The 26672-nt window shown below is 36.3% G+C and overlaps 1 protein-coding gene and 1 long non-coding RNA gene across 2 annotated transcripts in view; one reads left to right on the top strand and one right to left on the bottom strand.

Annotated features, from left to right (window-relative positions):
- The window catches only part of PRKD1 (protein kinase D1), a 135280-nt gene extending 112514 nt beyond the window's left edge, over window positions 1–22766 (top strand). The window contains exons 8-18 of the mRNA XM_057425045.1: window positions 261–384; window positions 1179–1256; window positions 2245–2524; window positions 4921–4973; window positions 6288–6360; window positions 7303–7409; window positions 7783–7944; window positions 9299–9397; window positions 10468–10735; window positions 19557–19642; window positions 21790–22766. Of these exons, the coding sequence (XP_057281028.1) occupies window positions 261–384; window positions 1179–1256; window positions 2245–2524; window positions 4921–4973; window positions 6288–6360; window positions 7303–7409; window positions 7783–7944; window positions 9299–9397; window positions 10468–10735; window positions 19557–19642; window positions 21790–22008 (1549 nt within the window). The 3' untranslated portion in view covers window positions 22009–22766. The remainder of the gene's footprint in view (window positions 1–260; window positions 385–1178; window positions 1257–2244; window positions 2525–4920; window positions 4974–6287; window positions 6361–7302; window positions 7410–7782; window positions 7945–9298; window positions 9398–10467; window positions 10736–19556; window positions 19643–21789) is intronic.
- Window positions 22767–23739: 973 nt separating this feature from the next.
- LOC130607711 (uncharacterized) lies at window positions 23740–25651 on the bottom strand. The gene is made up of 3 exons (XR_008974313.1): window positions 25530–25651; window positions 23978–24039; window positions 23740–23862 (listed from the first exon to the last, which is right to left on the bottom strand). It is a non-coding gene; the product is annotated as an uncharacterized LOC130607711 (long non-coding RNA).
- Window positions 25652–26672: the final 1021 nt, after the last annotated feature.

The following is a 26672-nucleotide window of genomic DNA, read 5'->3' as shown; positions in this document are numbered from 1 at the left end:
TGTCGGGGGGGGTGTGTGTGTGTATGTAAGCCTTCAGAAGTTCTCTGACATTATGCTGGTGTAGCATTACAGCTATTTTTTTCTTTGTAATCTCATGACACTTGGAGTGACAAAACAAAATAGTGTCCAATCCAGGTCTGATAATGATGAAAAATATAAATCTGGATATAGGAGAAATATTGATACTGATTTGAAAGAATTTCTTTTTTTTTGTCCAAAGTTACCTTCTTTCTAAAAGCCTTTATTGATCTATTCTCAAGCCCTTCAACCAGCAACAATATTCCGTTAATGAGAGTGGTACAATCTGTGAAGCACACAAAAAGGAGAAGTAGCACAGTAATGAAGGAGGGCTGGATGGTTCACTATACAAGCAAAGACACACTGGTAAGAAATGTCAAGGAAGACCTGTCTTGCTGTACATACTCTGTGATAGTACAGAGTACAAATCCTAACAATATATTGATAATTTGCAATCACATAAGCCATTTTTTGCAGTTATTATGATTCCTAAAGTCCTGACTTGTCTTAACTGAGTCATCATAAGAAACAGGAGACAGTTATAACATGCAAAAATAACCTGAATATGTCAGTTGTGTTATCAGAGGCAGCCAAATGTAAATGACATTCTGAAAGAATTAAAAAATAATGTTAACACCATAGGATTTCTGGAAAGTAGCTTCACCTTGTAGCTGCAGCCTCCTAGATACCCTCCTGAGAGGTGAATTCAGACTTTTGTAAAAGAGAGTTAGCGTAGAAAACAGTTATATTCTTTCTGACCTGCTAAAACAGGAAAAAAGACTTCGGTATATGGCCTTCTAAAGTGAGCTGGGGTGTTATAACAGATATGAAAAGAAAGTTTAATTATTTTAGCATCATACCTTTAGTAATTTGTGCTGAATGTAATGCAGACATCAAAGTGACATTTTAAATTTTTTAACTTGGGCAATTTGAACAGAGCTGGGTTATTACTGAAACAACAGAGGGTGGCCTTATAAACCCTAAACTCAAATGTGAAGTCCTCATAAAAATTTTGTAATGGGAAATGAATCTTTATCATTCACAATTCATCTCTTCAAACTTAAGCAAAACCTGTTGGAAGTGATGCTTTTGAGAAATGAACATTTCAGTAATTTACTTGGAAAATGCTAGAAAGCTTTTCCCCTTGTTTTTCATTGCAGAGGAAACGACACTACTGGAGACTGGACAGCAAATGCATTACACTTTTTCAAAATGATACTGGAAGCAAATATTACAAAGTAAGGAATATTTTTCAGTCTCTTTTTGCACCACCAGCAGAATATAATGATTAAACTGAAGAATTAAGAAATGCTTACTAAAAGTCCACTAGTATTATAACTTTGTTCTATGTTTGTATTCCTTATTTAAGCTGCATATGCGTGTTTTGCCTTTCACAAAAAAGTCTCAGATCAGACAAGTATCAGCTAACAAGGACTTGTAAAATACATATTGTAGAAATACAGTTCAGCGACATATCATGATGACATGTCACATGCCAGCGACAAATTCTGCCAAGAAACTCATCTGACATTGTCATTCATAATGCAAATTATTTAAAAAAAGTTAGGTGTAGTATATATTATTTTAATTCTGTCCTTTGGACATTGTGTTGTGATTTTGATTGTAAAAGGTTGTTTTAATGCTCATATCCTTTTAGCTGAGACAGTTAAATGCCTAATCCTTAGGCATTACTGCAACAAGTTTAATAATGGAAAGTATTTTTTTCATATGGCTTCCTCTCAGGAAAATATGTCACTGAAACATGCCCTAAGTGTTGTTCATGGTGAAACAATGAAGTCTGTGCATATGTGAAAGATAGCTTTGGAACCTTAATGTTGAGTAGATTTATTCTGCAAATAATTTATTGCAAATAAATTATTAAATAAGGAGTCAGCGGGGTTTATTTGTCTCGTGGAGTTCTGTTGATACATGGATGGTGCTGCTCTTTTCTGATGGACAGATCACTGCTTTGTCTGAAAAGTTTAATTAAATGATTAAAGTTCTGTTTGGTTTTGGAAAGAAACATTTAGTATTTACCATCAACAGTCCTCTGTGCCATGGAGTTTCAGGTTACAAGAGCCTTTTTGTTTGTACAAGAAGCAGGTGGTTCAAAGAAACAGCTAATTTCATAAATTAATTAAATAAAGGTCATGCTTTAGTTTTATATGTTGATGTTCTTTACACAGAAAGAAAAGTTTGTGGAGTTGTTTTTTTTTTTCATTTTAGGAAATCCCATTGTCTGAAATTTTGTCTCTGGAACCTGCAAAAACTTTCACTTTGCTGCCTCAAGGAGCCAGTCCTCATTGTTTTGAAATAAGCACAGCAAATATAGTTTATTATGTTGGAGAAAACATAGAAAACCTCTCAAGTGTTTCACTGAATAACAGTGTTATCAGCAGTGGTATTGGCATCGATGTGGCACGAATGTGGGAGATGGCAATACAGCATGCCCTGATGCCCGTCATCCCTAAAGGGGCATCAACTGGGTCAGGAGCCAGCCTACATAGTAAGTTTATTCATTTCTTCCTTTTCAGATGAGTCATATCACAAATGACATTGTTCAGTCTTAGAACACATTGAAAGGAAGTATTGCACAGCTGCTAAAGACTTATCACCTGTCTGCATATTATTTTAAACATATTTTAAATTTGTCATCCCTGTGTTTCCAGTTTATACTAGAACATATGTATTAATATACAATATGCAGATTTGTTAGCAAGCAGATGGTTGTTAGATTAGTAAAGCATCTTATCCACATTTGTGTTGCTCACATGAGTAATAGGCTCCTTGTGCAGAGGCATGAAGTTTCTGACCTCCAGTTGGGAATGAATAGATTTTTCCCCTGATTACAGTAATTTATGTTTTTAGCTATCTTGAGAAGCAGCAATTCACTCTTCAGGTCACTGCAGTGTAGATGATATTCTCCCTTTCATCACATTTGGCTTTACAACTGCCACAAGCATTGTCCCATGCTGAGATGAAATGAGCTCAAGTGTAAAGAACAGCTGTTCTAAGCACAACAAGGCATGGATGTTACCCAGGACCAAAAGGACTGAATGTATCTTTGCCTTTAATTTACATACCTTTGGGTAATTCCCTAACAAAGATGACAGCTTATGTAAACCAAACATTTACATTTAGCTCAGGTACTGATAAAAATTATCGCGGAGCACTACTATGCATCTGCTATTGCAGTTGCTCTGCTACTTGTACTCAAGCCTAGTCAGTGTAAAGCAAATTTGGGTATGTCTGCACAATTTGGATTAGGCCTTTTGTTGCAATATACACCCTCTTTAGCCCTTGACATCTGGATGCTATTAATGCAGCACAAAATGCTAATGAGATTGCAAGCCCTCCAGAAGCCAAGTAATACAACAGGCTGCGGCATTACATCTCCAGGCACAACAGTTTACATATCAGATTAGATTAGCAATATCCTTTGCTTTTTCATCTGCATTCCTGCATAAAATAGGGTCCAATTCTGGATGTCATTTCAATCAGGCTAGTTGCCTAGTGCCCCTGGTTTAATCCCAGTGTAGCTAAACAAATCACTCAGAATGCTGGACTTGGAATGACAGCTGCCTTCCTCTTGGGAACTCTGAAATTTTTCTGTATAAATTTGTACTTATCTTTGGGGTTTTTGTGCAAAAATTAAGTTAATCTGAGACCTTTAGAGCAAATTCCTATGGTGAACCTTCACTCTTCTTCTCAAAATATAAGACTTGACCATGTCTTTAAAACCATGCTTTTTTTCATGTAAGCATAAGGCAGTACATACGTTTGAAAACTAACTGTCAATGATAAAAAGCCTCTACATAACGGAAGCATTTAGTTCCAAACCCAGTCTGTTCCTAAAGAAAGGACAAGGGAATAAGCCATTTGGGGCAGAAGTTCTTTGTGCTGCTTACCACAACTAGGAGAGGTGCTGATAATGGAAAACATAACGGAAACAGTTCCAAACCCAGTCTATTCCTAAGGAAAGGACAAGGGAATAAGCCATTTGGGGCAGAAGTTATTTGTGCTGCTTACTGCAACTGCGAGAGGTGCTGATGGGTAGTAGTGAGTAACTTCAGTGTGTAAAAATAGGCTTTATAGTGAGGACACTGGTTTTGATGAGGCTGAAATCCATACTAAGAAAATGAAAAAACAGTGTGAGTAGGATTCTAGGCAGAAATAGGGAGACACAAGCTGTGGTGCTCCAAAGAAACATTCTTTACTTCTGAAAGCGATGACTTTGTGTAGTACAGTTAGCAATAATAGGCATATTCTCCAACCTTATTAAATCCCTCAATAGGTTTGCAGTTGAAAATGCTTATGGGAACATCCAAAGCTCTTGAATTTGTGGAGGTTGGACCTGATGCACAAATATATGTTTTTTTGTTTCCATAATGTGTTTTGATGATGTCCCTTAAGATAGTTGAAATGTGTATTACTTTTAACAGTATGCAGACCAATTTCAATATGTATTAGCCTTCATCTAGTATCAAATATGTTGTAGGTGACACTATAAATAAAACTTCTTAAATCCACCAGAAAAATTGGTTTACCCTAGTTGCATACATAACGCTATTTGCCTGAGATTTAAAGCTCCAAAATAGCATGGAGAAAAGCAATAATAAGTTTATAAATGGGAATGATGAAATTCCACTGTTAAAAAATTAATAATGAAGTGTATAATTCTGTTCTTTTCCATACACTGAAAATCTGTTATGCAAGTCACATATTTGTGGCCTGATGTAATTATATATTGGCTGGTAAATGAACAAGCTGACCTAATTGGTCCAATTTCTGGAGCTGTCAGTAGGTATTGATGTAATGTAAATGTCATTTCCTATGACTACATGTTTGAACTAAAAGCACAGCAATCTAAAGTATATTTTACTCTTTTGCTTTCTTCCCCAGGGGATATATCCATCAGCATTTCTGTGTCAAACTGCCAAGTTCAAGAAAATGTGGTGAGTGTTCACTGAGTGCTGGTGCTAGATATGCAGTGATTAAACTTGCAAAGTCATTGATCTGCTTTGCAAAGGGTAATGTTTGAGGAGTACCCATCAGCCATTTTTTGTTTACTTTGTAAAAATTAACAAACAAAATAGAAAAGCTTTGATAACTTTCGAGAAAAATCATCTTCATGGCAACCTTTCTTGAGAAGCAAGAACTACGTATGGGTCATTTCACTTAACACAGAATTTGACTATGGGTCCTGCAGGATGCTGATTATCAAAAGGAAAAGAGAGCTGTAAAAGTTATTAATTCATGGAATTTGTCAATTGAGCTTTGTAAAGCTAATCACAAGCCTTGAGTAATATACCATATCCTCTAATCACCGAGAGATCAGATACTCTGTCTTGTGTGAAAATGAAACTCTCTCCAGTTACGTATGTTGTTACATACACAGGACACATAGGACATAGGAAATAAACATGACTCCCTGCAGCCATGTAAAGCTTTAGGCAGTTCTGGTGTTTGACAGGAGAAGTTTGACTGCTAGGCATGTGTCCATTTGTTTCTTAAGAAAAGGCAAGACAGCCTTTATTATCAACTTCTTGGCATTCTTTTACTCTTTGTTGTATATGCTGCTGCTTAAATGTCAGGAAAATGAAACTGAGCTTCAAGATACGAGGTTTGTTTTCATCTCCCAAATGAATCTGCTAACAGCTTGTGCTTTAGCCTGTGTTTAGGCACTAAGAAATACTGAGATATATGATTCAAATCCCTCACTGGCATGGATGGAATACTTTACTCATCTCAGTGGACAAACACAAAAAGCCAAAGCCCAGAACTGCTGATACTCAGAAAGATTTCTGTAAACTAAGAAACCACTTACATTTCCATGGCTGACATAAGCTGACATAGGAACTTTTTCAAGAAAATTTTAAATTCATAAGTTTTCCCTTTTCATAAAACCCAGCAGTCATTCCTTGATCTGGGATCCTGGGATATCAGGGTAGAATGCTGCTAATAAGACCCTCTTTATTTCAATATGTACTTTCATCTTCAGATTTCACAAAGTTTGTGTAATGCTGCATGATGGAGGCTACTTGCCTGGAAGTTAGCAGTAGCTGAAATATACTGAGGATTCAGCAGCTTTTATACCAATTGCAGTTAAGGTGGCTTTTAAGAAAACCCATGTGAATGTTTTTGACAGATAACATAGTTTGAAATGTACTAGAGTAAATGTATGCTGCTTCCCACTAGAAAAAGAAAATTAAATGCACATTTTGTTTCCATATCTCAGGGCTTAATATTTTTTATGCTTATATAAACAGGATATTAGCACTGTGTACCAAATCTTCCCGGATGAGGTGTTGGGATCAGGGCAGTTTGGAATTGTTTATGGAGGTAAGGCTTTTGTGCATTGTACAATATGCTTAAGAGAGACCATTTCTTGAACGGTGAAAGTATTTTGGCTCTGAAATATTTTGTTACAGAAATCAGATGTACTTTGATTTATCTAAGCAGTATTCATTAAACAATGAAATTGTTTTGTTGCCTAAGTTTTGTAATTTGAAGTTTTCTACCTATTAGTGGATCAATGTGTATTAATAGCATCATACTGTCTGTAAGTTCTAGTAAAGAAGATCCTGAGTTGCAGAAAACTGTTCTTTTCAAGAACAATAATGGACAGAAGAAAAAAATTAATTCCATCTTGCTGTTGTTCTTGGCACATTTTTGTGAGCTTTTTTCTTTGTTTTTCAGTAGTTTCTTAGAATGGTTTCTTTTTTATTTTCTTACTCGTTTTTCCTCTCATTCTCCTCCTTTTTTCATCAGTTTCTGGGAGTGTATTTGTAAAGCTGTTGTTTGAGACAGTGTGAAGTGAGAATAATAACTTTCTCACTGAAGAATCTCTATGGCCTCTGGTAAACCTGGGACATGCACTTACATGCCTGAAGAAGATCATTTATTTCATTATTTGCTAGTCTGGAGCTACTGTTGAAGGACTAAGCCTACAACCTGCTGGTTGCAGAGTATGCAGCTTAAGTATATGGACAGGCATAGATATATGTGAGAAAGTTAACTGTGCAACTATATTGTTGAAATGCAGGCCTGGTTTCTCATATGTGTGTGTTTCTTGTGGTTTTAAACAGCTTTGTCAGGTGATAATAAGAAAAGTTCTCTTGTTAAAGGCTAGAAAGATGGGGAATGAAAGAAAACTTATAATGACTTAGTGATTTAATTTGCTGTGAGAATGACTTGATTGTGTCTGTACAATCCAGTAAAAATGGAACACTTCTCAGAATTAATCATGGTAATTTACAGAGGCCTTTTGTTTTATTATTGCAGGAAAACATCGCAAAACGGGAAGAGATGTTGCCATTAAAATAATTGACAAACTAAGGTTTCCAACTAAACAGGAAAGTCAACTTCGTAATGAAGTTGCAATTTTACAGGTATTTTTCTTTTTTCACTTTATTGACTCCATTTATTCATTTCCATAAATACCAGAATTATTAATTTACAATCACAAGTATTTTTGCTGCTTAATCTCAGTAAACAGCCAGGACCAAAGATGGCATCATCACGTTGGGAATTACAATTTCTGCAGTTTTAAGCACTAGGCACAATAAGAAAAACGTGTTTGTTAAACTGATTTGAAGACCATTCATGTTCCTGTACTGTCCATAGAAATTTCATGCCTGTTGCCTGCAGTTTAGGCACACAGTTAAAATTATGAAATACCAAAAAATTCTCTGCTTTTCAGAGGCCTGAGGACTGGTTAGGTAATGCTAAAACCCACTGATCATGGTTTTATCTTTATAATAGAATCTTCACCATCCTGGAGTTGTGAATCTGGAGTGTATGTTTGAGACTCCAGAAAGAGTGTTTGTTGTTATGGAAAAACTCCACGGAGACATGCTGGAGATGATCCTATCAAGTGAAAAGGGCAGATTGCCAGAGAGAATAACCAAGTTTTTAATTACTCAGGTAAGAAATTAGTTATAGACCTAGAAGGAGATTTGAGCTTAATTATTATCACTGTTTCTTATGTTTTGCTTATGGTATAGTTTCCCTGTCTGATTTGTGAAAGCCTGATTTGTAATACCAGGCGTGGTAAGATGGCTTTGTGTACATTATCTGATAGATAGTAAACCATTAAGAGGATCTAGGACTAGACACGTGTGCAGCTGTCTGGCTGCCATATGGGAGGGCCATCAAGCTACAGTTTCTCATATGCTTGAAGAATTAAGCACAAGAAAGGGATGCAGAGCACTAACAACAAATTGTGGAAGACATACACAAAGAAATTTGAGCCCCTTGAACTGCCCCATACATAGCAATTGCAGTTCCTCCTATGCAATTTTGTGTATATTTTCTATGCTGAAATTGGATCTTTCAATTGCCTACCTCTGATTAAATGAGTTTGACTTCTTGTATGACTTCTGTTAACAATGTGATCTGGTTTGGGTTTTTTGCTGTTCTTCCTGTTGTTGTATTATCATATTGCTTCTTTGGCTGCCCATAATACTGGTTTAAGTTTAAATACATGACTGAGCAGTGAGCAACCACAGAGTCAGAGCAGCCTCTCTTTCAGCAGTCAGGAAAAAGAAAGGAGCAGGAACAATGGTGTTGCCGTAGAAGTTTATTATTTAGAGTGGAATGTAGCAGGTTTCCTAGTTTTCAGACTTTCATGAGCAAAACTACCACCAGCTTCAGAATTTGGTTTCTTGCCTTCCCAGGTTTGTTCAGCCTCCTTGCCATTCCCTCCTGTAATATAATAGTAAATTCTGCCAGCCCCAGATGAGAATCAAGGAATGGAGTTAAAGCAATGGGAATAGGATGAATATATTACATTCTGTTGCCATATTCTTGGTGTCTAATGGAACAGAAATACATGCAACAGTCCTGATGCATTCATCAAGAAAATGTTTTAATTGGATTACATAATATTTCTTTGACATTTTTTGAGTGAATTTAGATCTGGAAGGTCATTTTGAAAATATTTCTGCATCCACAGATTTCAAACCAAAGAATGTAAACAGGTACTTAGAACCTAGTTTTTTAACTGTTTAGTGTATAAAGTCTTTGGAGAAGGAAAAACCATACTGCATCCAGTGAAACCAAGAAAACCTGAGGCACAGCACACAATAGCTGACATTTTTGCTTTTTTTTCTTTTTTTCCATTGTAGAGATTCTTGTAAAAGGTACATTCTTGTTGGATTGTTTCTCTCTACACCAGTCCCTGTTTCTTTGACCACCAATAATGTCCAAACAATATCTATATTAAAAAAAAAGGTACAACATTTAAAACAGAATGTCTTTCTTTTTTGTTTCTTCACAGATCCTTGTTGCTTTAAGACATCTTCATTTCAAAAATATTGTTCATTGCGACCTCAAACCAGAAAATGTGTTACTGGCATCAGCAGATCCTTTCCCACAGGTAAGTAGATAATGCCCTTTCTTAAGATCAGTTGTTCACATTATTAAGTTTAGCAATGCTTATTTTATGAACAAAGGGCTAGTGACCTGCTGTATCTCCTCCAGGAGCTACACAGAATTTTGAGATATGAAAATAATAGACCCTTATTCAACAAACATTCCAAAGACAACATGTTTGAAAATCTTTGCCTCGTGTCATTTACCTAAACTGTTCAACTAGATTTTGAAGTGTGACATAACTACTTGTGCGATTGTTTCTGGTTTGCTCACTGTCACAGCACAAATTACTCATCTGGTGGATTCAGTCCACATAAGTGACAATTTGCAAGCAGTCACCAGCAAGACAGTTATTTTTCTGAAAGTTAAAAAGAACTCATAAAGAAGTATTTAAATGCCAGGTAGATTGCAGAATATTTAAATATACTTTCCGGCTCATTGTATTTCTCACTGAAACATGTTTGTATCAACTTCTGTTACCTTTGATCTCCAGAGTTCATCTATTATATCCTCCAACTGCCCATATTCAGCAGAAGCACTACTGATAATTTTTAAATAATGCCAATAGCAATAATTGGAAAGAAAGGATCTGTACTGAGGTGTTAAGTGAGTGTTTAAGCAACTAAGTCTGTCCGTCTGAAGAAATTAGAAGTTTGCAGAGAGACAGGGTTTAACTAGGTCCACAATAAGGAAAGTGGGAGTTCAAGAACTAAATCTTGTCAACTTGCTTGATTTAGGAAAAAGCCATTGATAAAACAGTTTTTCTGTTTGCTGTGTTCTTATACTGTGAATGAATAAGTTTATATTAGTACTTTCACTAGAAGCCTAAGCTTTTTGGTCTATCCAAAGCCCTATTTCTTTTAAGCTGTCCCGTGTTACTGATTTTATTCGTGGTGGTTTATTCATGGAAAGAAGAAAGAGAGTAATAGACTGGTAATCTAGTCTAATGCCTTGGTGGAATAAGGGTATTCCTCTCAAAGAGATGCATCTCACAGCTAAACCATGATAAAAGTTCCTCAACTAAGTATTTGATAATAATGTCTGTCTTACTATGGCATTTTTTTCTTTGAACAGGTAAAACTTTGTGATTTTGGCTTTGCCCGAATCATTGGAGAGAAATCATTTCGGCGCTCAGTTGTAGGAACACCAGCTTACCTTGCTCCAGAAGTGCTGAGAAACAAAGGCTATAACAGATCTCTGGATATGTGGTCTGTGGGTGTCATCATTTATGTAAGCCTCAGTGGTACCTTTCCATTCAATGAAGATGAAGACATACATGACCAGATCCAGAATGCCGCTTTCATGTATCCACCTAATCCATGGAAAGAAATTTCTCATGAAGGTAATATCTATTTCTGGCTAATTTTATATAAATGCTAAAAAAAAGTAGTTGTATTTTGCTTTATATTTTTCTTCCCTATACATACCAATGTATAGTGTGTGTAAACTGAAATTTCAAGGTACTGTAATGTGCCATAATCACTGTGTCTGTTTTGTGCCAGCAGCTGCTTTAGACATTTCATACAGAGCATGTGTAGACTGCATATGGAGTAGATCTTCTAGCATGGGATCTGCCTGGAATGTCCTGAAGGAGGCACATAGCCACCTACAGATTAAGTTGCTATAGAATCTTGTGGGGCACCTCAGCTGCTGGAAATGGTGTTTTATACTTACTTCTGTACCTACTCTTTCAAACTTAGTGCCTCTTCAGCCTTTTTCTCGCTCTACTTGTGCCAGTAATTTAGTTTCCATTTAGTAGGATGCTGTACCCTGATAGTCTTTCTGTGGAGAAGATAAAAAAGGTTGGACAATCCCAAGTAAATGAAGTTTCAAGAACAGTGTGAGAAAGTGTTATGAAAAAGACTTCATGCTTGGAGGGAAGGCTTACAGATAACCAGTGAGACTTTTGAAACTGGAGTTCTGGTCAATGGCATCAAAGGCTTTTGACAGTAAAAGAACAATATGAATAATTCACTATGAATATCTTTAAAGAAGTTAAATGAATTCTCTTAAAGATGTCTCTAGATACAGCTAAGTAGGACACTTAAAAATATAAGTTCCATTTTCACCAACATTTTTTTGTACATAGCAGACAATTTCAGGCAGCTGGATTTTCTTTGGGATTCTTTTTTTTTTTTTTTACATCATTAAAACAAAGGAAATATTATCAGATTCTTATCTTTTATTCTGAATTGTATTATGTACCAAATTAAATTCAAGTATTAGGATTTCTGTTTTTTACAGTACAGTTTTTCTGGGTTTCAGGTGACGTGTTTTAAGTTACATGTTAAGTGTAGCCCAGAGAAGTGTGCCTACTGCTTACTATAGTATATATTATAGCTGTTTGAGACTCTCAATTGAAAAATGCTTTGAGAGTATTTTCATTTTATCTTGGTGGCCGACAAAGTTTGATGAGATCTGTTGGGGTTTAAAAAAATAATTGAAAAAAGCAGCTATAAATCTTCACAGTTACACACTAAAGTCCTCCTGAACCTTCACACACTTCTGATATGTAAGCTGACAGAATCTTTTGACAACAGTGCTCTATCTGGCACTAGAGATAAGCAAATAGCAGTCAACACAGAAGAGGCTGCAAGAAATCATCTCCCACAGGTTTCTACAGTTGCAGACAGAAGATCAATTTCTACATTCAAAGGTGAAGATGCAGTAGAGCACCTACAGGAAGCTCACCTACTGGGGTGTTATCTCTCCTCTTACAGAATTGCAGACTTAATTAAGAGTTAATGGATATGTTGTTAATGGATATGTCTGCAAACATGCAGAAGGGGGGAAAGAACACACTTTAACAGATTACTAAATTAAAATTGGCTTATATGCTGTGACTTTATTATGTGTTTTAAAATGGTAGCTATTGAGCCACTCTTTTACGCTAAATGAAAGCCTGAAAAATCTGAACGAATCCATTATGTGCAAATATTATTTGATAATGCTAATTTTTAGAGCTCAAAATTGTACTGAAACTCCAAATTACATAGGGGAAATAAAGAAATGTTTTTCTCATGTCAGCTATTCTGGTCCACATTCCTGCACAGGTCACAAGAGGGCAGTGCATGGGCCCTGGGGACCTGCCCTCTCCGTCCACTTTCCATTATCTATGACCATATAGCATGGTTGAAATGCAGATCTGTCCCTGGTGTCTTAACACATCTAATCTGAATTACAATTCTAAACAGTGCCATGATAACTGATACTACAAATGGCTGAAGCATCTGTGGGGAAACAGATGATCTTAAAGGTTTTATGAAGTTGCTTACTAAACATTGCAAATAAAAACAATTTGAAAGGCTACATGTGTTTAAATGTAAACTATGGTAAAATGAAGCTCATTTCAAGGTAAATACACTGGGGCTTATAAACACCTGTGCAGAAGGTGTTCTGAATCTGCAAAATTCAATCAGAGAATTAATTTCAATCCCAACAGATTACTTTTGTGCCCTTGAAAATCTTGCTTTAGCTTGTCCTAGACTCTTCTACCTTCCCAAAGAGATTAAGCTAATGAATTGGGTATTAGCCTGCCATATCTTTTCTGTTGTTCTTTTTGTTATTTATTCTTGATCACTGAACATTTTTCAAAAGAAGTTTTAACATACATGACTATGATTACTTTTTTTTTAAATTTTATATAAAAAGATGCATAGTAGATTTCTTTTAAAGGTACGGTAGATTTCTTGTTTAAGTATTTTGTGGAATTTGCATCATAGCAATAATTCTCCTAAGAAGACAGTAATTGTCATCAGCTAGTTCTTCCACTCAAACTTGTTAGGGAGTTGCATCAGTGTGGAATGTGGTGCTGCTGTGGAATCTGACAGTCTGTGTTAATAAACATTGATCAGCCGATTTCTTTCAAGCTGCTATGATTGAAACTGCTTTTTGTCATGGAGGATCGACACAGATATTTTCTTGCAAAAAGCATTATTCTTTGTTTCAAAATTAAAACAAGGTAATTGAAGTGATTTTTACTTACAAGAAAGAAAAAGTGTTGAAGATCCAGCAGGTAGTCCAATTTAATTGACTTTTAAAAACCTATGCAAATACTTGACAGAACATTAACACATTACAACCACAGTCTTCAAGAAGCCTTCAACCAAAGTTTTGCTGCATTGCCATAGCATTGAAAAATTGAAATCAAAATTGATTAGACAAGTATTGTCCCAGAAAAAAATAAATGCAAAATACATACTATGTTTAGTGCAGGTAAGAAAGGTCTTTTTAAAGTGTTATGCTATGTGAATTTGAAATATGACAGACATTTGTCAAAGGGCTGCCATAAATAAAACTAATGTAGATATTCTACTTATTTCAATTACTTTCTGCTTTCTTCTCATGCAGTGCTGGATCTAAGCACTCTTTAACAATGCACTCTACAAATTGTACATTATGAATTGTACATTACAGCTAGATTTTGAAAGCATACCTTCATCCAGAGACTATATTACATGCCTCAATTCAGTGAGCTTGGAAGATCTAGGCTACCATCTAAAAGAATTAACTCTGATCTATGCATGCCAATAAAAATGCTCAGGTTCTCTGACCTTATAGAATGCAATATGTATGACTGTTAGTTCTTTTTTTAATGCTAAAATATGTCAGTACTGGTTGCTATGAATGTTTATAATATAATCCTAGAAACTCTGTTGTGGAATAGTGAGAAGTGGTACAAGGAATTACATGCCAATTTGAGGTAAAAAAAAAAAGGGGGGGGGAAAAATGTTTATTCCAACCTACTGAAATGTTTGTTCAAACCTATTGCTACCTATAGCAACATCCTGCTTCATGCACAAAGTAACTGATGGCAGATAAGACAATAGATGTGTGTGTGTGGGGAGGGTGTTTACTTCACAACTGTACCAGGTTAGGATCACAAACATATGCAGCTGGTATGCCTGCACTACCCACTTCTCAAACCACAGGAACTTGTTTGCTTGAATTTCTGTGTATGTGCTTTTAGTAGATCTGTAAATGTTTCAAAAGTTACAGAATTTTTATCTTGTTCTGCAATTTTCAGTTCAGATTAAGGTACGTGATTGTCACCAAAGTGTATTGCCAGTGTCTGTGTAGCAATGACTTTATTACAGGGCAGATAATTTATCGTAGAATGGCTAATGAAAGCAAAGTTAGGAACTTTTGCATGCCTATCGCAAAAAGTCAACACTGAGGAAAGCAGAACAGCGCACAAACCTTTCCTTTCTTGCTTATGACTTACCCTGTCTCAAAGAGCAATTGAATGTAAAACTTTTCTCAAGTGTAGTTATTTTAGTGCTCTTTTCAGACCACAACTCATGTAAAAAATATTAAGAATAGCTAAAATTAGGTTTTGCCATGTTTATTTCTATTTTTATTGTAATCAGAGAGGAACTAAAAGCTCAGATGCTTTACTTTCTAGCAAAATCACGTATTTATTTTCATTTAATGGATAGTGCACAAATAAGGTGAATGATGTTGTGTTTGTCACCACTTTAGTTTTAGTGCTCAGTTGATGCTTTTTCTGATGTTACCAAACAATAGCATGTTAATTTTCAAGTGGGAATGCAGAGGCTACCAAAACTTCAAAAGGGAAGGGGAAAAAAAAAAAAGAGGTAGGTCACACCTAAACATTGTGTCTGTAAAAGCAACAACAGTGGTAAAGTAGTCTAACTGTTCCCATTTTATGTTCCTTATTGAGTTACTGGTCTTAAGGTAAAACTACATTGGCTTTTAAAATTGTACACTGCACTTGATAAGGCAATAGAAGATACGGGAAGAAATTGTATTTTGGAGGAAAATTGTGTCATAAATATAATAGTGTGGTCTGTGCTAATTTTTTTTCTGGAGAATTCTGTGGCGTTTTCTAGCAATTTTAAAAATAAAAATCTACAATCACAAGCCAGGAAAGAAGGCACAGTCCATTTGAGGATAATATTTTTAAGTATCTAATATCTTCAGTCGCTATCAACAGTTCTGTCTTCTCTACCACTCAGGAATGTGGTCATCAACAGTGACTCTTTTCACTCCATAATGTGTCTGTCTGATGTCATAACATCTGGATTAATCTCATCAACTCTTTCTCCTGAGAAATTCTAGATTTTTTGAGTAATGTTTTGTCTGTCCTCTTCCTCCATTGAAACTTAACCTATAAAAACTAACACCTTTCAATTTTTGTAGCTTTCAGAAGTATATTTTTTCCCAACTGGATATCCCTTCAGAGTATTTCTGCAAGCATTGTTTCCCAGAGCTTAGCCGTCCTGCACAAAATCGTTTCCCTAGCTTCACCAAATCCAATTGCTTTACATTGTAAGGTTTGTCAGAGATCTCACAGATTCCTCTGTAGGGAATCCTGATTTCCACCCCCACTAAGTGGCTGCATTTTCCCACCTTTTTCCAATGCCTTCCATTTTTTGTGTTTGTATGTCTAAATAGAACTGTGAAACATTACTCTAGAGAGAGCGTTTCTGTGGTAAACTTTGGGTTTTGTCACAGCTATTCAACATCCTGTCATCCAATCTGCTGTTTCTGTTCCATCTTCAATGATTTTCAAGCCAGCTTGCATTTCTAAGTTCACTGAATTGCTGTAAGACAATTCAGACTTCAGGGTGGAATTTTGCTGGATATTCATACAACGTAATCTGCTTGTAGAATTCTTTCCTATTTTATAGTTTTAAATTTCACATCTGTCAAACATGGAGGCTATTTTCAACAGTGGTACTGTTCATTTCCAACTTTGACCTTGCAGTCCACCAAGTTTGGATCATCTCAAAAGATTTGTTTTGGCTGATCTATATGTTATATATAAAGACAGTACTCCCTGAAGGATTTTATCTGCCTATTAGTGTTTTTTATCTAGTGTGTCTTCACTAGAAGGTGAATTAGGTAGTGGATGTCCTACAATGTGCTATGTCAAGCTTTGGATTATTCATGCTGTGTTTTGTTCTGTTGTGGAATTTTCATAAATCATTGTATTCATAATTATATTTTCATCAGCTACCAACACAGCTATTACTAGTAGCCTGATGAGCTATGTGATGTACACACTGTTGATTAGGTGCTTCACATTACTTCATACTGTTAAATAATTTGGAAAGAAGCAATGCAATTTCTTACATGCATTAAATTTAATCATGGTATGCCTGTTACACTGCTTTTGAGTCAGAAATAAATACTCCAGCTGCCTTCAAGCCAGTATTTATTTAGCCTTTTTGCAGCACAATGTGAATAGCAACTCGTTTCACACGTTACTGAGAAAGTCACATGAATGAGCATTAAATACAAGAAGGTCAAATGCATGTTATACCTCAAAGATGTTCTACCTCAGTAAATGTTTAACTAGCTGTTTAAGCTAAGGTCTTTGCTATACTTACATGTTTGCTAGGATAGATTACTGTTAGAAAATCTCTCTCTTATAGATGTGCAGTTTATAATGGTCAAGCTTTATTTTTCTTTTTCTTTTTTGATAGTACAGCAGAATCTATGTCCCTAAAAATAATAATCTCTGCCAGTTGAAGATTCAACTTTTGCAAAAATGATTTGTCAACAAAGCTGTACTTACCAGCAGTAGGAAAGGGGTTTATGTGTATGAAAAACTTATACCAGTAATCAATAGAGCTATACTCAGAAGAACCCAGGATCTAGGAAGTCCAAAGTTTTGTATTAATGGCAGCAGCTTAATTTTTTGTAAGTGGTAGATGTAAGAGAAGCTAATATTATGGTTGTACTTTAAAAATTATGGACTAAGTTAATCTTTTGTTAATTTGGGACTGCTTTTCTTGATATTCTTAAGGTGATTTCTTTTCTATAACATGAAAAGTTAAAGTCTGTGTAGTAGGACTAAATGAACGGTAGGGTCAGAATAGTGTTTTCAGATATTTCATAAACTTTTTTGTTAATGTGTGTCACATCCTAAGTGAATTAAAGCAGTCATCCCTGTGAAAACTGTAATTGCCATGTGTTAATATGCAGTGTGAAAATTGTAACTGTGTCTTTACTACAGTTCATTATTTGCCATACAGATAAACTGCTATGAGCAGTTTAGAAACACAAACCTCAACTCTGGAGGTTCTTCTGTATAAAATGCAACTAAAGAAAATCAAGGGGGCATACAGCTTCTTAAAGTTGGATTTGAATCTTCCCACTGGATATCCTGCTGAATGATAACCTAAATGATCAGTAGTAGTGTTACTGGAGTAGTTGACTAGTTTATCCCCTCTTACAAAGTCTGCAGCTCATGGAACTTGATAAGCCCTCAGCTGGCTGCTGCTATCCTTAAGTCATGGGAAGTAAATAGGAGCCCATAAAAGTGTTAGAAAAAGCAGTACCATAATCCTCTCAGAGCCTTCATTCAGGTTGCTTTCTTGGTGATAACCTATTGGATTTCTATAGATGATGTGCAGGCCATAGGTGTTCTTTCTTAACGTTCTGCATTTACTGAATTATTGATTTTACAGAAAAATATTGTCAAACTTCATAAGGCTCCTAAAATGTCTGACAAGGATTACTTTAAAATTTGGCTTAAAAAATAATCAAGTCTGTAATGAAAATTCATAAAATTTACTGTAAAATACAGTGTAGTTGCTACCCTTTTTCAAACCTCCTTTATCTTCCTAGACAGAAAATTTAAATGTCCTAACAGTAGATGTCACAGTTTGGTTCCCTGGATCACACTTGAGTTGTATGTCAAAACTAAGTGTTAGTACCTTCCAAATTTTATTCTCTCTCCAGTGTTTTTAACAACTTCAAGTGTAATCATGAAAATATTAATTATATGAGTTTTTTTAATTCAGAAAGTGAGCCAACATGTACATCTTATAGGTACTGTACATATGTACTGTGCATCTTATATGAACTGTAGCCAGACCAAACTATGTTAGGTAGTGGCTGTCAGGATATTCTCAGGACAACATGGGTTTTTTGTAAGCTGAAACAGAATAACCAGGATCTTTCCTCATTTCCTTTAAATAGCCCCACAGAACCCATCAGTGTCTGAACCTCTACAATTAAAGACCGCTTAAATTCAGAATTTTCTCATTACAGACTATTCCAGATCCCTAAAGAAATCGTTTAATCCTTCAGTTCCAGCACTCAGTCTGTCTGTATTGAACTCTCTAGGTTCTTCTTTACGCAGCACTGTCCTTTTGTTGCTTTGCCAGTATGTATCCTTTGCATCTTGACTTCTGATACTCAGAACTCTTACATTTAAGAAATTGCTTTGCTTGAATTGCATGATTTCCTGGTAAAAAATACCAAATGCTTTTTGCTGTTGAAACTTGGTCTCTTTCTTCACCTACATAAAGATGGAAACCAGCTTTGGACAAGTCAAGATATACTGTAATGAAATGGGAAAGCTGCAGTAATACTATAATTCCCAGTGGCCAGTCAATTATTCTAAACCAATAAGCTTCCCCCAGGCCACATGCCGAACGTTTAACACCACCTAGAATAGAATTTAATCTTTCATAATGCACTTTTTTCTTTCTTATTTAAAAAAAAAAAAAAAAAAGAAAAAAAAGGTTTTAGTAGGTGCTGTCAAAGCTTAGCAGCATCCCAGAGATTTTTCCAAATGGGTCACTTGGTACAGTTCCATGCACTGGTCATGGACTCATGGAACTCTTCCCTTCAGGTACCACTGAGCACATACCTGTAACCCCAGAGAATCATTGACTCCTTCAAAAATACAGAAAATAAGAAATTTGTAAAGAAGCCCGCTTGCTTTTATCAAACACCATACTGCTGACTGGCAGGTAGAAACAATCCTCTGTTCAAAAGCTTAATGTTGCAAGATTTAGTGACTTCAAAACCTGATTCCTTGCCTGGGAAGGTGCTGCTGTCAGTCACCTTAAAATGATACTGAGAGCCTCAGAAAAATATATACAGATGTGTTTACTGTGATACTTGAAGAATACTGTAGTCCTCACTTACATGAGATCTTTTTCATTTGAACAGGAACTTAGTGAAAATTATCCTCAGTCTTTGCTGTGTGCCTTCAAATGAACACACAGGGGTAGACTATGCTAGCTAGCAGGTAACTGCTGACTGCAGTTTGTAAAAGACTGGAATAAGAAGGGATAACTGTCCTCCTTTTACATCTGCCATGTCTCTTTATCTCTGGTTTGCATTTCCTCGTTAAAAAATACGTATTTAAACTGACATTTTTCAATATTATTTATTTTCAGCTATTGATCTCATAAATAATTTGTTGCAAGTGAAAATGAGAAAGCGCTACAGTGTGGACAAAACATTAAGTCACCCGTGGTTACAGGTATTGCTACAAATCCATGTTTTTTGTTATGCATTTAGTTTCTAAGTATGTAAAAAATTTCCTCTTTAAGCATAGTAGAATCTAAGCAAATCTGCAGACCTGAAGATGTTTTCAGATCCTGAGGACCTTATCTTCCTTCACCAATTTACCTACAGATTCTCATTAATTTCTGAAGTATTAGATTTCAATACTAAACTCTCTCATATTTTCAGAATACACCACAAAAATTTTTTTATCTTGTTTGTCCACTGAGAACATGATGTATAAAAAAACCCTCTTATAGTCATTTGATGTACATTATCTCGTTGCCTGGAGTCCACCCCAATTCACTTCTTATTAAAACTAATCAATGGGCTTTCACTTCACAGTCATCAGAAGAAATAGTAAAGTTGTATGCTTTCTAGGAAAATTCATTAGCCACCTCCAGTTGATGCTTCCCATTAAAAACTGAAATGTTAGGAATTTTTGAGATGCTAGCAGCCACTGTCTTCTACTCCTCATATGTTAATTTTTTGGTTCTGACAGCAGCCAAATCACTGCAAGTTAAAGACCTAAGCTAGAACCAGTGTAGTGAGCAGCCAGAACCTGTTCCACTGCCCCCAGCCAGGGAGCAGGGTAGGCTGCCTGCGGAGTGGCCCAGGCCTGGGCACTTTGGACCCCTCCCTGGGGATGGGGACAGGCTGAGGCCAGGCTGGGACATCAGCCCATGGGATCTTCCAAAGGATTCACATCTGGGAAAGTAATTGTGGCAAAGGCATAGCACAGGTGAGATGCATAATCCACAATCCCAAAGGAATCTTTATCCAAACTGAAAACTGAGTCCTGCTCCAGTACCTTATGACCTGCTGGTATAGAGGAAAAGGGCTGCAGCCTGCCACCCTGCAACCTGCCTTCCCCAGGGACATTCTTTCTGGGCTTGCTTTTTAACTCCTAGTTTTCTTGTCACTCTCCAGTCTTTTTCCTACTCTTCTCCGTGACAATGATTGCAGAATGTATTTGTCTAAGACTTTGGAGACTTGAGAGGTGATCTGGGCTAAGATCTGCAGCAAGGGTGCTGGCTGTCTGTCATGATGGGACAGAGTCCTTCACCTTTGTACATCCACTTTTGTCACCATGCAGTAGTGAGTGGGGGTAAGCTAAGGTGAGGCAGTACTGCATCAGCTCTAGCACCATGGATGAGTCCGTTTTCCCCAAGAGAGCAATAGTGTGGGCAAAGGAAAGATAACAGTGGTGCAAGTAGAGGTGAATTCTGAAAGGATGTGCTTGAAGTAGGCCAAACCATGTGAGATACTGAGAATGAAGGCTTTAATGCATTTACAGTGTGGGGGCTTTCTGGTGCTTTGGCTAGGTGACCAGGGTTATGTCTTAGGTTGAGACAGGGAGAAGGATTAAAAAAGCAAAATGGATTCAGGATTGTGAGCTGAGGCTAGTCTGCATGGGGCTAGGATTGACTTTATTACTACAGCTTCATTTACACTTTGGGTGAGAATGAGAAATTAAATATTAAACTCAAGATATACTTTAGGCAGATGACAGGCTGCAGAGCATGATGGTCTAAACAGTGCAAGAACCAAACCAGTTTCCAGCTTTACTGTTGACTATCACAGATTTCCAAAGTACCTTGATGTTTAGATTAATAAGTCTCTTTGAGCACGACAGTAATTGCCTAAATTTGGAAAAGCAGATCTTTTCTAGCTCAGGCTAAGTTCACATTCCGATAGAGATCAACTGTCTTCACTATTTGATAAAGATCACTAGGATATACATGCATGATATAGATATTTCTTCTTCCTCATTCACCTTGTGACTAGTGTCAGGAATTGTTTTACAACCATGTCTCACTTAGATATTATGGAAATCTGTAAACTATCCATACATTTTGCAAAACTACCAGTAACATCTCCATATATACTATATACACTTAAGACAGAGGTTAATAAAATTATCGAACAATCCTCTAGATTGAGAAAACATATCTCTATAGGCAGATTTCATATTTATTAATTGTAAGACTTTTTTTCATTCTGGACTAATAAGAATGTGTGACCTTTAGATTGCAGAGTTAATAGCACTTTGCATAATCTATAGTAGCGGGGAACATAATTTATTTCAGGAAATTTAAAACTATTGCTGTTACTCTGTTTCAGGACTATCAAACCTGGTTAGATTTAAGAGAACTTGAATGTAAAATGGGGGAACGTTACATCACCCATGAAAGTGATGACTCACGATGGGAACAGTATTCAGGAGAACATGGTTTGCACTATCCAGCACACCTTATCAGTCTACATGCTAACCATAACGAAAACACCAAGCTAGAAGAAACAGAAATGAAAGCCCTCAGTGAGCGTGTCAGCATCCTTTAAGTTGTATCCCCTCTAATCTGTCAAAACACTGTGGAATTAATAAATACATACGGTCAGGTTTAACGTTTGCCTTGCAGAACTGCCATTATTTTCTGTCAGATGGGAACAAAGCTGTTATGCTGTTACACTGTTGATGTATCTGAGTTGCCAAGACAAATCAACAGAAACATTTTTGTGTGACCAACTGTGTTGTATTTACAAAAGTTCCCAGAAACACTAAACTTGTTATTGTGAATGATTCATGTTGTATTTAATGTATTAAAACCTGTCTCCACGGTGCCTTTGCAAGCTAGTGTTTTTCTTACTTGAGACTCATTTTGGTAAGAGAGAACTTTCCCATGAGGATCTGGGGTTTTTTTTGTGCATCGTTAGTATTGTAAGCAAACTCTTGAAGAGTAGATTATAACTGCTGTTCTGTGAACAACTTCTACTTTGGATAAAAGCTTTATTTAGTGTTGAAAAAATAGAAGAAGCAAAATATAATTAATTGCATAGCACTGTACAGTTTCAAATCAGATCTTGTGTGTATATGTTTATGTGTTTGTGTATGTAGTTACACACACACACATGCACACAGTATAATTTGCTTTTAAGCCTAAATGCCTTAGTAATGTAAACTGCAGCATGTCTGTTGTATTTCTCCTTTTCTTAAAATATTCTTCTCTAATATGAATATTCTCTAAAATGTACATTCAGAAGCTAAATAACTTGTTGACTTTGTGTATGTTTTCAATAAAAATCTTGTTAAAATGGGTTAATTTGGTTAATCTTTCTGTTTAAATTATCCCTGGAATGGCATCAGGAGTAGGTGGAGTAATTTAGGTCAGCTTTAAGAAGCCTGTGTAGAGGTAGGTAGGAAAATGCCACCAGCTAACCTGCATACCTATAAAACATAATTTGTAAGAACCTACTTGGACTGATTTTATATCACAAGTTCAATCAGTTTTGAAACTTACTGGGGCAGTGGGGGAGTTGAGGACACGTTAATGGGGATTTAATTCTTAGAGAAGTGTGCTGCTTCTGCTTTTCCACTGACTTCCATTGAACTGACAGGGTAATATGGATCTCTCCTGAAAAGTTTAAAGATGCTAATTTTCATTTCTAATTATTACTTAGTATTACTTAATATTAGTTTAACTCTGAGAGGGGTTCAGGCTGCACTGTAAAACATGTTCCAGAATAACTCAGTGACAAGCAAAAATTATGCCACAGGCTGTCTCGGAAAAAAAATCCCAGTTGATATATGGGTTTTGAAGACTGAGGTTAAGAAAGAAAAGATACATGGGATGAAAGGCAGAAGTATGCAATAATAAGACCTAATAACAACTTATGGTAAACCTCTACTGATCAAATCTTGGCTTTATGTTACAATTATCAGCTTCTCAGTAGGTAAATCCATTCTTCCATCGATGAACAGCTTTGTCCAGAAGAAATCTATGCCAGATACATAACATTACCATTTTTCTTAGGTATTTTGCACCCCTACTGGTCAGACAGTGTGTAATGTAAAATAAATTAAGAAAAAACTGGTTTATTCGAATGGAAAAGGGGGAAGGAAGTATTTTATAGAAAATTAGAAAGTATTGTGAAAAAATTACTCATCTCCTCCCACCTCTTTCTGATGCTCCTACTGCCAAAAAAGAAATCATTTTCGACATGAGCTGGATGCTGAAGGAAGCTCTCTGATAACACTGGCCTTGTAACATGTTCTGAAACAGTTGTGGTTGAGTAGAGTTCAAATGTGTTGACTATTCTGCCATGCTCTGCTGTCTGTATTTTCAGTTGGGACATTCCTACAAGGCTAAATTTGGCTAATCATTTTTTATTTTTTATTCAGCCTTAATCTTGAATCAGCTGGAAAATAAACATAAAAATGATCTCAGGCTGATTATCAGATTTCTGTCAGTAAAAGTGTATGTGTGTATATATTTAAAAGCAAGTCCACTTAAAGGTGCAGTGGTGGACTCACTGGTAAAGATTATATTCTGTTCTTCAACAGCTCCAGAAGTCAAGCCAAATTAACTGTTTCTTCTAAAGGAAATTGAGGGGAATTACTAGAACCATATAAACTTTGTTCAGATGCTGCTATCATGACTCTTTGTAAGGAGCTGTGACCTCACAGAAGTGCATTAATTTTGTTGCCTCATTCCTCAACATTAACCAGTAACAGATTTTGAGTGCTCAGCTTTCATTCTGACCAATTTAAGTGAGTCAGGATTTTAATAGTGGTTTGATTTAATTTACAATTAGTGTAGCAACACTTGAGCACAGGTAATTTTCAACAACACAGTTAAATTCTCAATAATATCAAATAGCATTCTGGCACTCTGTTCTCAAGCACGGACGCTAGTCAGGAGATTAAAAAAGCAAGCATCTTTGCAACATGCAACAGCATGTCTTAAGAAGCTGGGTGACAAAATTAAAAACAGTGCAACTTTTAATGAAGGAAGGACATTGAGTACTTGCACTAAACCCCATCATCTGCTATTTCTACCATAGCAATGCTTAGAATGCATAAGGGTTTGCTAAGCACAGATCTCTGTTGATAAACATATTTAATTTCATGAAGCACTTCTAATAAAATGTTTGCCAACAGAGCATAGACAAAATTATAAATAAATTACTACTCTGAGAGACTTTCTGACTAGCCACTAAACATACTTTCAGAGGGACTCTTGTTTTATTAGGAGTGTATTGTACTTTTTTCCTCCCCGTGCCTGTTTTTTTTTGAGCACTGAAGCTTACTTCATCACTTTAGAGAACTTGCTGTGCAAATATTCATTGCTTTTCAAAAAGGAATCTGCCATTAGCCAATATAATAGATTAAAATTTTCCCTGCTGCCGTTCAAAAATGTTGCACTGTGAAATCTGAACTGTTTGCAGCTCAGCCAGACCAATGAAGACAGATGAATTCACTGATTCCTAACTCAAAGCCTAAACGGAAACTTGCGCTTCCAGATACATCGGCATCAAAGTGTACTGAAGCAAATCTGGGATCATATTGTCCTACATGATTTTCCTTTGCTCATATTACTCAGGAAAAAGGAATGGTAGGCTGCTCTGTAGTAATATTTCCATGGACTTTACATTTTCCATTAGGCAAACAGTTCCTGCACATGTGTCATGGAAACAAAACCAGTAGTGGTTACACTGCACATAAGTATTGACCTGAGGATCTATTGATAGTTTTCCTTTTCTCATGTGATTCTGCATATCATCTGCATATCAAGCATGTATACACATAATCATACATCTATAGACATGTTGATTGTGTCAAAACAGCTGGTGAATGCAGACAAGTAGCCAATACATACTTGGAAGCTAGAACTTCTGATTTATGTTGCCATTTTCACATCTACCATCTTTTTTATTCATTCACATACACTTTCTTAATTCAATATCTTGTCCAGGCAGTTTAACTAACTCAGGAAACAAGGTAAGCCAAAAGCATGCACTTAATGCAACTTGTGCAGCTCAGCTGTCACACAGCTGCTGAGCCATGTGTGACCATCTATACACACAATCCTATGGAGGGGAATTCCTGTCAGTGGGTCTTGTTTCCCAGTGTCTCAGATTCTACACCAGACCTCCTTGTTCTCAACAGGATTTCTCCAAAACTAGTTGGATATTTTGCCTTCCCCTTCTCCTTTTTTATTCTACACCTCACTAGTGAAAAGCCTTCCTGAAGTCTCACCTCTCTGGTGATTAGAAATTTGCAAATCCTGGCCTCATGGCAAGGCAATAACCGTCTGGATTTTTTTTTTTTTGTGTCAGCAACAGTCTATTATTCTTTGAGAAGTTAAAGAAAACAGGTTATTTATTTTACATTATTAGATAAGTCGACACCTCTTCTGCACTCCTGAATTTATCCTGGTGTTGTGGTGTCAAAACCAGGACACCTGGACAATGAAGTCACAGAGGTGATGTGGAAATGGGTAATAAACTGAAAAAAAAAACAAATCCTTACTGGAATAATGGGAACAGCTACTTTGCCTCCCATGAAATTAGGGAGAAAATAAAAAAAAAAAAGAAAACTCCAAAGGAAATTTTCAAAATGAACCACTAGGCAAGTTAACCCACATATACTACTTCAGTCCCTAAATCATGGGGAGAAATCAGAGTTGAGTAGCTATGCATTATGGTACAGTATTATTCAGACAGGTCTACTAAAATGTTGGTATCTTGGGAAAGTTCTGCTTCATGCAGATAAACCAGAGCCCAGCCCTTGTAGCAGTTTAGCACCCAAACCTTGCTCAGCTTATCACTTTCACTGAGATAATTTTTTTCTTTGTTTCTCTGAAAAGATAAACTATAATTCATTCTAGCAGCAAAGGAGGCCAGTCACCCAGTCACACACTGCACTGGCCACCTTCTACCTCATGACCAGATCTATGCCATCTGAACCAAAAGTCTCATATTCCTAGGGTTACGGTGCATGTGCCAGATGGAAAGAGCTCAACCAAATCAAATGTAAGTCAGAGGAACTGTATTTGTAGATCAGGTACTTTTCAGTGGTGACAAATTTGACACCTGAATGGGTTACAGAGTTTTGCCTTGCTCTTTGCTTAGTTCATTCCTAGCAGCTGGAGCAAATGAATAATGAAATCAGGCTCTACTGGGTGAGCTAATATTTGTCTGTGCTTCTTCCTGAATCTTTGCTTGCT

This window comes from Pezoporus wallicus, unplaced genomic scaffold (assembly GCF_028554395.1).
Source record: "Pezoporus wallicus isolate ANWC-B61680 ecotype Strahan unplaced genomic scaffold, APGP_CSIRO_Pwel_v1 contig_7840, whole genome shotgun sequence".
Classification (NCBI taxonomy): domain Eukaryota; kingdom Metazoa; phylum Chordata; class Aves; order Psittaciformes; family Psittacidae; genus Pezoporus; species Pezoporus wallicus.
This window is presented reverse-complemented; position numbering and strand designations above follow the sequence as displayed.